Genomic DNA, 13,575 nt, shown 5'->3' with positions numbered 1-13,575 from the left:
ACTCCCCTCGAGCCAGTGGTGGTTCAAGGTGGCACTAAGCAGAGACTCTATTGTTCTGGTCACTGAGCATATAAAACACAGAGATGGAAGGCAAGTATCAGCTTTGCAAAGTAGAACAAAAAGAAATCAGAAAAGTATTAAACAGAGATTCTGTCCAAAATCACTCACTATTCCAGACTAGCTTAAAAAGCAGGAATGAGCTTAGTTGGGAAATTGCTTTCCGATGTTCACTGGACACCACTTACACATTCTTCTAAGGCAGTCACATAAATGAATTCATTTTTAATCATTTAACTACAAGAAAAACTAGAAGTCGTGACCAGCTATAGTTTTCAGGTCATGTTAATGAGTCATTTTAACATACTTGATAATTTTTGATCACTGTACATAGACATTAATTCTCACTAGACAGCTGGACGACATTAGAGGAAAAAAAAAGGGAGAACAGAAATTTGTAGACTAAAAGAGAAATAATGAACCATTTTGGACAAATATGCATCTTTTCTCAAAGACACTATCAAAAAATAGACCAGAGTAATCCTGTATTTGTTTTTAAAAATAAATAGTACAGCGTGTGCGTCGTACAACGGAGCAGCGTTCACAGACCTTGAAGACACATCTAGCTCCTTTCAGGATGGGATGAATTCAGAGCGTACGCTTTGCACTCACGAATTCTCACCATCCTTCCCGTCAGCAACAACAACACAGACTGTTCGTCTCAGTCTACATAGCTAAGCGTTAAGCTACAAGTACGTCATATCACAGGTAGCAAATCATATGAGAACACAAAGTGGCTGCCATAAAGTCACTAGCAACCAGTTTGAGACCACGTTCAGACTGGTCTGCGTAAGAAGATGCTTCTCTTATTCATTATCTCCAATAAGGCAGTGCATAAGTCATCATGGGTTAGATTGCCATGTGTGCCACACCAGGTCACAAATGCCCCCTCCCTTTTTTTCCTTTTGTAAATGATGTCACTAGGCCACTTTATTAGCTACACCTTGGAGTACTAGGCTGAACCTCATTTTGCCACAGGTAGGCATGAGGTGTTTAAACAATGGTCAGCTGGTGATAATGGCCCCAAAGTGGACCAAGGAAATATCCTTTCCATCTTAATATCATGAATCCGAGTCGGACTTTTTCCCAGTGGGTGATGGCTCTGGCAGGGCTGCTCTTTGTCACCAATTCTGTTGTACTCAAGGTGTAGCCAAGTGTCAGAAGGCTTTCACTTGGGTGGTCTCAGAATCTCATCTCTGCTTTTCGCAGATGATGTGGTTCTGTTGGCTTCATCGGGTGATGGCTTCCAGCTCGCACTGGAACGGTTCAGTCGAGTGTGAAGCGGTGGAAATGAGAATCAGCACCTCCAAAGCTGAGGCCATGGTCCTCAGCTGGAAAAGGGTGGAGTGCCCACTCTGGGTCAGGGATGAGCTCAAGCCCCAAGTGGAGGACTTTAAGTATCTCAATGTCTTGTTCACGAGTGACGGGAGAAGGGAGCGGGAGATTGATAGACGGATTGGGGCTGCAGTGATGCTGGCGTTGTACTGGTCCATGGTGGTGAAGAGAGAGCTGAGTGTAAAAGCAAATCTCTCAATTTACCATTCGACCTACGTCCCTACCCTCACCAATGGCCACGAGCTGTCGGTAGTGACCAAAAGAACGAGATCGCGGATACAAGTGGTGGAAATGAGCTTCCTCTGAAGGGTGGCCGACCTCTCCCTTAGAGATAGTGTAAGGAGCTCAGACATCTGGGAGGGGCTCAGATTAGAGCCGCTGCTCCGCCACATCGAAAGGAGCCAACTGAGGTGGATCAGGTCTGATAAGGATGCCTCCTGGGAACCTCGTGGGTGAGGTGTTCCGGACATGTCCCACCTGGACGAGTCCCTGGGGCAGATCCCCCAAGGCTGGCCTGGGAACGCCTTGGTGTACTGCCGGATCTGCTTCCAGGTTCTCTGTAAACCGTAGAAATGGTTTGTGGGGAAAATCCGGGGGGGTGTTTTCAAATAGACCAGCCCATCTGGCACCAACAACCTTCAGGTGGTCACTCCGAACATGTCTGCACACCTGGATGCTTAGATATCTCTGTTAACAAGCTGAACAGGTGTACCCAATAAAGTGTCTACGATTTGTCGCAGGTCTGTCTGTTTTAATGTCATCAGGCTTTTTCAGAGGCACATCTGTTTAAATCTGGCAATTAAACTTCTGGTCTCCCTAATATATAACAAACGTGTCAAGGAATTGTTATTTTACCACTAGTGGCATGAATTAGAGGCATTAAGACATTTCATTAGAAACTTGATTATAAACCTTGCCTAAATTTTGTGCTGACAATCACAGAGGTAATAGATAATCTGATGAATAGCCCTTCACAATTTAAAGTAGGACACCGTTCGCTTCCTCGCTTTCAGTAAAAACCTACAATCTCCATTCTATTAAAAAAAAGTCCACATTTGTGTCCCATTAAATAAGCAATATTTAAGAACATGTAGGTGCAAACACAAAAGAACACACATGCTACTACACAAAATAGTCACATGCAAGCTACACAAAGGTACCAAGAGATCACAAAAAGTATTTCACAGTAATTCATCCCAACGTGATTATTATTTTTTCACCACAGGCACCAAAAAGTACAAATTCATTACATTCAAAACTGGACCTTCACACATGTTTGTGCTAAAAGTGTTGTGTACCTCAGCAGTGTTGTTGATGACGTCTTTGGTGGTAAAATCAAAACAGCTCACTGCTTGAATCAGAGAAAAGTGTAACGGCTACATAACAAAATGAGAAACGCACCAAAATGTGGGACGGATATCTATTTTTGGCTTAACTAATGGTACAACTAGTACTTTGAAGCTGAAAAACAAAAATATGTGAGTATTGTCCGATGTCTTAGTATTAATTATCAAATGCATGATCTGGATCTTGGTTTTGTTCATTTAATATTTACAGTGTTTCTTTTTCTGCAGGTATTTTTGTTCGTTTGTTTAAGAAGTCAAACCAGGAATGATGCTATAAAATATGTTATTTGGACTCTGTAGTGAAACTTGTTCTTTATATTAGCATTAATATTTAAAAAAAACAACCTTGTTGTGGCTATGATGTATCCATGCTGCTTGGATAAGAGAGGCTGCTACATGCACTTTGGATCCAAGTTTAGATCTCGTAAGTGCCCAGATTCCCCAGTCTTAACTTTTTTTAAGCGCTCTTGAGCCACTCCTCAGTTCTTTATTTTTGCTTCCAAGAAGCCAGATTTTCTCCTCATTCTTTTAAAGGGGTCTTGAGCAAACCTTCTCCAGGCTTTCTGAAGGTCTTTCAAAGCTTTTCTTTGGACATTGACAGCTTTTTCATATTTCAATCCTCTGATTATTTTTAGAGCAATGCTTTTGTTGTTTTGTTAAGCCACTTCAATGACTCATAGGTCAGTGTTAAGAGTAAAAACTGCAGTTTACTCGAGGGATGAAATATCTGCAGCAGCTGCACAGTATCTAAAAGTCAGGTTCTTAGAAAGAGATGCGTCTCTTCAGGACTTCAGATCCATCTGGCCCTCCATCCATATACTGTTCACTAGTCGTCACAAATGGTCTCAGTGGACACGTTGGCTGGCTGGAAGCCATTTTTGAAGGGAAACAGTGGGAAATTACACATGAATCAGTGGCAACAGGTCTGATGGCGTGATGAACCTAAGCCTAAACGTTATAACTGTGATGGTTTAGGAGCGCTGTCATGTTTGAGGCTGCATTTCAAGCAGTGGTGTTGGAGATCTTCTCAGAATTGATGAATTACGAGCACGGAAAATTGAACCACCATCTGAAAAGCACGTGGATTAGCAATCGCTACATTTTTCAGCATGACAGTGATCCCAAACACAGTGCCTATGCAGTAAAAGCATACCTGGATAGAAAAACGCACACTGGAACAATATATTAAAGCAGACTGGGAACGTCTTGATGGAGACCGGAATAAAAGGCAGAAACATTCAGAGAAGAGCTTTGAATGTCCTTCTGGGAGCCTGGAGAACTATTCCTGAAGACTACTTAAAGAAATAACAAGAATAAATAAAGCTTGCCTTATACACTGTATTTCAGTTTATGCTGTCCATAAATCCCTGCACAACACGTTCTCACTCCCAAAGCGTAACATTTTACGCTAGGTGACAAATCGTCAACATATTACGTTTTCGGCTACCCACCACGTTCCTAAATGACGACCTCGGAAAAATGAGGAAAATGAGGAAATATGAGAACCGTATGGACTCAAATCGCTTAGAAACACGCTATTTAACATCATTTAAGTCCTAGTTAAGATCAGGAAAAAGGTTATGGTTAGGGCTAGGGATAAGGTTAGGTTTAGGGCTGGAATACAGGGCTGGAACGTTGATTACCGCAGGAGCGTCATTGCACTGGATTTCGGCCATAACCCGCCGCGTACCATAAGAATGCCGAAAGTCTCCTTTCGCGTTCCTAAGGAATGCCGCGGGACGTGACAAAACGTCGCCATGTTACGCCTCGGGAGTGAGAACGGGCTCCCCTGCACCGGTTTCCCCAGCAAAATATGAAGAAATGAGTGGTGGCTCAAGACTTTTGCACAGTACTGTAAATTTTATTATTATTTCATGAGAATTCATATTTGAAGTACTGATTTGATTCAAAGGACCAGTGGCACCCGATGCTCTAACTTAAAAACCACTCAGCTATACTGAGTATATGTTTCTTTGCCCACATTCACGCTGCATTTTTTCTCTCTCTACAGTAAATTAAGGATTCTTTTGGCATGTATAATCAATATGGCACAAAGTTGAATTTGAGTAGCAGTATGAAGTGAAGAAGTGAGCAGGCTGTTTGGGGTCAAATCAGGGTCTAAAGGGAGACATGCACCCTCTTCACCAGACATGCCAAGGGTGTTAGCAGTTACATTAAATGGCAGAGTACGTTATGACCACAAAGACCAAGGGTGTGACTGCAGTGTAAAGGTTAGCGGGAGTTATAAAATGCCTGGAAACCATTTCTGCCACCATAATAAAACAGTGTAAAGATGGCAGTTTGTTTTTGATATTTCTAAACAAGACAGAGACTTGTTCTTCATCTAATCTTTGAAAACTTAATGTTTTGGGACAATGACTCTCATATAGCAATAATTGATGACATCGAGTCCAGTACATTGTGCCCAGTGCACACAAAAAAGTGGCGGATGGATGTCACCTCTGAGCCTTGCATTTATTCATTCATCGTGCTGAGACCGCGCACCGGTCAACTGCAGGGAAGCAGCCACTTGCAAACGAGGCTAAATGTGTTTGTCTCTTATAAGTTCAGCTAGTTTCTACGTGCACGTGGATATCTGTTTACTGAACTGGTTGATGTGGACAACTTGTCAAGCGTAAGTTTGCCTGCCCGTGAGAAGTGTCCGAGTTTTTTAGCGTTAGCTGATCCATTTATTTATTCCCCCCTGCTGTGAGTAAGTGATCACTGTGCACTTACTCACAGCAGGCAAAGAGCTGCTGCGCTGAAAGGCTTCTGCTGATTTTGCAATAATTTGATGTTTTGGTTTTTAAAAACATGACATATTCACACTTAGGGATGGGTATTGATAAGATTTTCACGATTCCGATTCCATTTTCGATTCTGTTTAACGATTCGATTCTTTATCGATTCTTTGTAAAAAAGGAGAACACTAAGGTTGATTAGCTTAGAACTTTGTTTTATATTGTCTCTTTGAACAAGATAGAAATTTAGGAGTAACATGGCCTTACAAACCCAACAGTGAGATCTTAAGAGATCCACAGCCTACGGCTCTTCAATGGGGTGTCACAGGGTCCCCAGGAAAAAAATGTAAATGTAAAATAATAAAATAAATATTCTTCTGTAGCAATAACAAAGTATAACATAAATTATTCTGTAGCAATTACACAAGAATATCCAGTAATGTCCCTGCCTACAATTAAACACATTCACTTACTGAAAATCATCTGCTGTGGCAAATGGGTTCAAGCCTTTGACCACAAACTGAGTCACTGCTCGGTGACATTCGTCTATCCTGGCCTGAAAGGAGACGCTACGGTAGACTGCAGCGAGAACTGCCAGCATCTGAGCCAGACTCTGTCTCTCATCATGGTCACCTAAATGCACAGTAATGGCAGGTTTGTAATAAGGCAGATCACGCTAACATAATCTGCACTGTTAGTTGATTATTTACCTGCCGTATTAACGGGAGAGGACGTGCAAACGTTACCGCTGCTGCTGAGTTGAGATTCACGAGTCCGGAGCCGAATTAAAAACACGACATTCATTTAAGGTCATCGTGTGTTTGTGAGCAAATGCTTTTGCATATTCGTAGTGTTTCCTCCCTTAAATGAAATATCTACTTTGCAAGTATTGCAAGTTGCCCTGTTGTCATCTGTTCTCGTAAAGTATAATCAAACTTTTGAGCGTTTGAGCCGCTTAGGCGCCGTGTTTCCTGCCAGGTAAATGACGCTCCGCAACGTGGTGACGTCATTCGGGGTGACGTCATTCGGGGTGACTGGAATCGATAAGGAAATCGTTTGCAAAAATGGCAAACAATTCCAAGGAATTGAAACAGTGGGAACCGGTTCTCAACAAGAACCGGGTTTCGATACCCATCCCTACTCACACTAAAGCTAAATGTTGGAGCGATATGAAGAAATTTTAGGTTGTAGAGCTCAACTTTAAAACTGAATTGTATCACATTACATGGCGTATTATCAGTGTGTATATATCTGTGCTAACTGTAAAGACTCAGCAGTTTTTATCTAAAACGTGGAAATCATTGGACTGTGAACATGTTTTATCTGAGAGGTAAATACTGCCTACCTTAACTGACACCACACGCCTCATCCTGGATGTATTGGTATTCTTTTAATTTTTTTCTTGCAGTCTCAGCAACCATACGTGGTTCAGCTGCACTGAGCTATATTAGTGATTCGGCTTAGCGGGTTCATGACTTCGTGGGTGACTGCCTTGTCCCTAAAAGCAGCTGTCCTGCACATTTCACTGCAGGCATTCATCGTTAGAGAACGCTGACAGTGTTTCCAAAATGGATCACTGACTGCAAGTCACTGTAAACTCCAACTGCACGCAAACTCATTACAGCCTGATATGAAGTTGCTCTGATGCTATTTGCAGTAATTATTTGCCTTCCCACATTCTAGTTTACCCCGCGGTGGTTTTGCCAAAAGCAGCGACTAAAATTAGTCGAGTTTTTGGGTGATTTTATTTAGCGATGGCTGGCTTGGTTTGCCTTTGCTGCACTGTTCAGGCTTACTTGAGGGGTTTTGTAGCAGGAGAGAGATGCAAACACGAGATGTGTTGCTTACTGAAAGGGTAAACTACATAAAGCAATGTTAAATTTTAACCTTTGTTTAAATCGACACATATAAAGATGTCAACAAGACCAAAGCATTTAAGTGTTGCAATCGAGGTGCCCCTTGAAGTTGTTCTAGTTTAGATCTCACAGCTGCCAGAGTATACAATGTAAATAATGTAAAATCATGATGTTTTTGATGATTACAGCTTTGCTTTTTCTGTGATTTATAATCTTTTCTATCAATATTTTCAAAATTGCTTGAAAAAGGACATTTAGTACAAAAAGCGACTGAAGTCATCGGATCATATTTACATTGTGACGACAGCACAACAGGGTTCAAAGAGAGATTTTATAAAATCAAATAAAATGACAGGAAAAGATTTGATGTGTTTACACGGCACATTCATAAAGGGCTCATTGAAGGTTTCTGTATAAATAATGTGCATAATTGCATGTTGATGTGTGGATGTTTACAGAGCAGATTTTAGGGTAAAATCCTGAATGAACATTTTGTAAATGGATAATCATAGATTTCATGATTTATTTGGGCTTTATGCCCGAATAAAAAAGCAAGTAAATGTGTCACCTGCAGAATATCTGTTGGCAAGTATCATCTTTCCTGCTGAATGTCTTTCTGTCAATAAAAAGACACAAACTGTCTTCAGCTCAAAGCAACATCCTCACAAATAATGATTCTAATGTTTTAATGTCAACACATCATTAGCACATTTATTAGGTGACGTTATTTTAGTTATCATAAGCAAAGTACATGTTTATCATTGTTAATTCAATCTCTATAGCAGGGCTCTCAAACCTCAGCCTCTGTGTCCATCTCCAGTGTCGGACTGGAGAACAGAACACAAACACTCCTAACCACTGGTGTGTTTGCTCTGCTGCTGGACTTTAATCAAAATCAAGTTGAAACCTTCATTTTTTAAGTTTTACAACCTTTAAATGTCACTTTTGCACAAACAGGTTTTTTCTGTCTTTGTGGTTTTGGAGTTACTCAGTTTCAAAGAAGGCGATCCATTTTCTTAGCTGCTTATCCGACTGTCATAGACGAGGCTACCCTGATCTCAGGGCTGACACAGAAAGACAACCATCCGTAGCTACACCTAAAGTCCGTTCATGTCTCCATATGCACGTTAGATCAAAAACTGCTTAATTATGGCTACTTTCATAACAAAGGCTGATTGCTCCTGCTTTACAGTCTACTACTTTTTTTCCTTTGAGTTGATTCACACAAACTTGCCTTTCTTAGTGTAAAGATGTCGCCTTTCTGCACCATTTTTATAGCAGCAGCTACAAACTGAGTTACAAAACAGCTTGTTGTAAGCCTCTAGATTAATGGCAAAGGAATTAGGGCTGCACGATTTTGCATAAAATGAGAATCATTATTTTTTTGCTTAGAATTGAGATCACGATTCTCTCACGATTTTCTTTTCCAGTATAAATATTTATTGCACTTATTAACTGCACATCAACTTCGTAACAGTTGAGACTGAACATAAAAACAATAAATAAACATAAAAACAACAAATGTCTCACATTTTGTCGTTGCTGCAAAATGTTGTACTGCTTGAACTTCCGTCTCCACCGTTGCTCGACACTGCGTGTATAGAGCAGGTAGTGCAACAATAGAAAAATAGTTGCGGGACGGCACTGTGTAGCGTTTGTCTAGGGTGTTGATCATTTTCCTAAATCCCTCGTTTTGCACAGTGTTGATGGAGCCATATCTTGGCTTCTGTATCACATGGTATAAGGCTCCGCCCTTGTCATTTGTTGAGCAGGAAGAGTGAGCACTTGTTTTCATGCAGATTACGTCCCGGATCAAAATGCGGTGCAATCGTCGTCTTTTTTTTTTCTTTTTCTTTTTTTTAAATCGTTGTCATTTGGAAATGAGATCGCACATAAGTATGAATCGAGATCGCGATTTTCTAACGATTAATCATGCAGCCCTAATAGGAATCATAGAAAAAGATTTCATATTTACTGAAATTGTTAGTTGATCTCTGCAGTGAGTGTGACATGCTGTGGCTGTGATAGCGGAGCATAAAAACATGCCTCGCTTTAAATAAGAACCGATCTCATGTATTAATGCATCTGTGAATATAAAAGATCGTGACGACTAATACTTGCTAATAGTTGCTACATCAACTTCTTTTCTCAACTCCTTTATTCCTCATTTGAGCCCTTTGACTTTTATAACTTGTTTATGTTGTTTGACTTAATAAAGCAGTTCAAACATTAGGCGACACAAACACACAACGTGGGATTTCTCCTCGTGATCTGAAAGTTGCTTAATGCCGGGCTCACACTGTGCGATGTTTTTCAGTCGCGCGATTCAGCTCCTGCTCAAACTGCACGATTGACTCGCAGGGGTTAGAAGTTCATAGGTCACGATGCAGGTCTCACACTATACGACCCGATGCTCTGATGCGACCCGAGTGCTCACACTGTGCGTCCATAAAATGAAGGTTCTCCCTCTCTGTCTTTCACTCACACAGACACGCACCACCACCATCAACTTTGCTAAATCACTAATGAAAAACATGATCAGGCAGCTGTGATTGAGCAGCAATGTCCATCCAACTATTTTCACGGTTGTTGTGGTCGTGATCATTTTGTGTGTGACAGTGTGAGAAACTGCGGTGACACCCTCACGACAGTCGTGAGGATTTCAAACAGGTTTGAAATCCTCGTGACCAAGCGATTGATGATCGGGAGCTGGTCGTGAGGTGTTAATCGCTTCTCGTTACCCCACGTATACTACACGATGCACGATGCACGATTAAGGCCAAAATCGGGCCGATCGCCAAAACGGTCGCACGACTCAAAAATCGGCTCAAAATGGGCCAAAAATCGCACAGTGTGAGCCTGGCATAAGGTTTCAGCAGAAGCAAATAATACGAGACAGATGTTGGGAGGATTTTTGTTTGTGTAGTTTGCCACACTACAAAGACATGGGAGCAGAAATTTTATTTGTATACATGAATCTTGAAATCTTCTCTGCAAGTGCTGTCATGTTTGATGCATCTTTATACATTTATACATAGAAACTTTATATGGTGCAGATTAAAGATTAAAGGAACACCAGAACACTTCTGGGGGCTCTTTTATGCTTTCAGGGACTTTTATCAGATTTTTACGTCTATTTTTGTCTCCTATAACGAAACGTTTCTGTCGTGATCAGGGCCGTTTCTTCAAGTTTGACAGGGGCTCCTTAAACAGTTATGAATCATTAAAAGACTAGAAATGCATTTTGAAAGGATGGCGCTCATCCCTCCACCACAGTTTTGGGCCAGAAATCTTACATGATGTTGTTGGCTGCTTTTTCCCCTTTAATTTGACACCATCTGTGTGTCAAGTGTGCAGCAGCTTGTTATCAAAACAATATTGACAAGTCTAATTGACCAACAGCAGGAATATTAAGTCCCGTCCTTGATGGCTACAAACCAGCACGTGTGTCACATCGTGTGCATCTGAAGTGATAAGATTACAACCAAAGGCTGTGTTCCCCTCAACACTAGTCACTTAAAGATGTGTATTTATTATTTTTATTTATTTTCTTGCCTTGAAATCTTTTATTGTATTGAAATCTTGGACATTTTCCAGCTCACCATCCGCTTGTAAAATCTATTTAAGGGAGCCTCGTGGTTTTCTTAGGCACAGCACAGCATGATTTAAGATTCAAATATCTTTCCTCACCACCTACAACAAAGTGTGTGCGTCCTCAAATAGACACTGCAGTCACACCCCCACTGCTGCAAGATGCCTTTTCCAGGTCCTCCATGACCAAATCCTGCTCGGTGACATGGTGGATTCGCCTGGACGTGTTCTTTTCCAAGCTGTTGAGAGAGATGGGTTCCAGGCAGGTCTGTGCATTATTCGCAGGGAGGACAGAGTTTCCCTGCAGCCTGTGCGAGTAGGTTTTCCTCCGCTGGCCGTCGGCTGTGCACAGGCTGAACTTGAACACGGCTTGAAAGCCTCTGCGGAAATTCTCGTTGAAGAAACCGTAGATGATGGGGTTGACGCTGCTGTTGAAGAAGGCCAGCCAGTGGGCAAAGGGGTAGATGTAAATGTTGATGATCCTGTACTGCTGCTCAGTCAGCCTGGCGTAGTCGCTCAACATCATGAGAGTCCACAGAGGCAGCCAGGACAGGATGAAGAGCAAAGCAACTATGAGAAGCATTTTAATGACGCGTTGCTTTTTCTTGGACACCGTGTGGCGGTTCTCGTGGCCCGGCTTTCCTCCCGTCGGAACGGCTGTTTTGAAAAGCGTAATCCCAATCCGGGCGTACATGATCACGATGAGGGAAAGAGGGGCGAGATAGATGTTGGCGAACAGGACTGTGGTGTAAATCTTTCTCATGTCTTGGTTCGGCCAGTTCTCTCTGCACCAATAAAAAGGAATCGTTTTGTTATCGTATCCCAGCAACACCCGGATGGTTTGCTCCTTGGTCACTTGTAGCATCACGCCAGAGGGACACATGATGGATACGGCCAGAACCCAGATGATCACTATTATCAGCGTGGCTGTGGAGATGGTCAGCTTTTGCTTGAATGGGTAGACGATGCATCTGAACCTGCAAGAGGGTACAAAAGGTGATGGTTAAGATGCATGTAGGAACCTCGTGATATTAGACTTATTGTAATCATATTGAGGATCTTTTGTGTTAAATAACTCATTTTTACTTTTATAGCAACTGACTACGTGAGCATGTGTGTCTGAAAAGCTACATGGCGTTCACATCATTGCACTGAAGGTCACTGTGCACCTGGCATGCTGTTTGAATAAATGCTGCTGATTAGCTCATTAGGACATTAAGGTTTACGAGGACTTTTTGTGTCATTTCCCTTTGTTTTCAAAGCCTTAAGAAGCACAAATGTGTTCTTTAAGTGAGCACTTGTACAATTCATTTAGAAATCAGCTTATATAAGATAAGATAAGATAAAACTTTATTAATCCCTCTGGTGGGTTCCTCTGGGAAATTTGGTTTCCAAAAGCACAGCACCAACAGAAGTTACAGAGCGTGAGCAGAATATTATATATATATATATATATATATATATATATATATATATATATATATATATATATATAAATACAGAGACATATATAAATAAAATATACGAAGGGGATAAATAGAATAAATAGGAATAAAAATAAAAATACAAGTGAAATTGCACATTTAAAGTATTGAGGTCTATTGCACCGTTGACTATTAACAAAGGTAATTGCACAGTGAAGTGAAGAGGCACTACAGCTTAGTTGTTCCCCCTCCTTTGTCCTCCTGTCTCCCCTCCCTCTCCCCTCCAGAGAGGCGTTAAACAGTTTGATGGCGTGTGGGACAAAGGAGTTTTTAAGTCTGTTGGTTCTTGTCTTTGGGAGAAGCAACCTGTCACTGAACAGACTCTTCTGGTTGTTTATGGCCGTGTGCAGAGGATGCCCAGCATCGTCCATAATGTCCAGCAGTTTCTTTAGTGTCCTTTTCTCTGCCACTGTCACCAGAGTGTCCAGCTTCATGCCGACCACAGAGCCAGCCTTCCTGATTAGTTTCTCCAGCCTGGATGAGTCCTTTGCTGCACACCACAGCATAGAAAAGTACTCCAGCAACCACTGACTGGTTATATGCTGCATATATGGTCTATGGTCGTGTTCTCACCTCTCCATGCAAACATTACACCATCACTTTCCATTTGTTTGCAGTATCTGACGGTCATGTCAGCTGCATTGTGTCTAAGCATGCAAACTGTGTTTCAAAAGTTTCAGTTGGACTTATTTTGTTGCAGCTAATTTGCTTCGTGGATGTCACTGTGAAGTAAAGCCCTTTTTTTCTTGATGCCTGTCACTGTGCAGCGCTGGAAAAACGAGTGACTAAATAAGTTCCCCCGGGCCAGTCTGCTTTTTCGGTGTTTATAATGTCACTGCTTCTTCTTCTGTGCCTTTTTCTCCAGCCATTGTCTGAGACGTCCACTGACTTCACAGTAACACAACAACATGTAATCAAAAGCTTCAATCCAACTGGGGATGCTGTGCAAACATTCAACCTGCATGACTCTCGGAGTTTAAAATGAGTTGCTCGTAGGCTGAAAAGATATTTTGGTATTAAATTAGTCATGATGACACAGTGCAGTGTAATGTGACAGCAGTAAGGTGAAGGCACAGAAAATGAGACTGAGTGATTACTGGCTCACTGAACAATGACAACAAAGGTGACAACACAGAGCTCTGTCTCCTTGTCCTTTCAAATTTAA

The 13,575-nt window shown here is 41.6% G+C and overlaps 1 protein-coding gene across 2 annotated transcripts in view; it reads right to left on the bottom strand.

Annotated features, from left to right (window-relative positions):
- Nucleotides 1–1,931: 1,931 nt before the first annotated feature.
- Nucleotides 1,932–13,575, bottom strand: part of npffr2a (neuropeptide FF receptor 2a) — a 34,962-nt gene continuing 23,318 nt past the window's right edge. Inside the window, exons 4-6 of one of the 2 annotated variants that reach the window (XR_015719870.1) lie at nt 11,033–11,903; nt 7,904–7,951; nt 1,932–1,949 (exon numbers count right to left, since the gene is read on the bottom strand). Coding sequence is in view for 1 of the 2 variants with exons in the window: in XM_006797727.2 (XP_006797790.1) it covers nt 11,051–11,903 (853 nt within the window). In the remaining variant the exon portion in view is untranslated. Of the gene's footprint in view, nt 1,950–7,903; nt 7,952–10,202; nt 11,904–13,575 lie in introns of those variants that run through there. The other variant, XM_006797727.2, reaches the window with a different exon arrangement.

Source organism: Neolamprologus brichardi, chromosome 12 (genome assembly GCF_056152115.1).
Source record: "Neolamprologus brichardi isolate AB-2024 chromosome 12, ASM5615211v1, whole genome shotgun sequence".
NCBI lineage: Eukaryota > Metazoa > Chordata > Actinopteri > Cichliformes > Cichlidae > Neolamprologus > Neolamprologus brichardi.
Note: the sequence above shows the minus strand (reverse complement) of the source record. Positions and strands in the feature narration are given on the sequence as shown.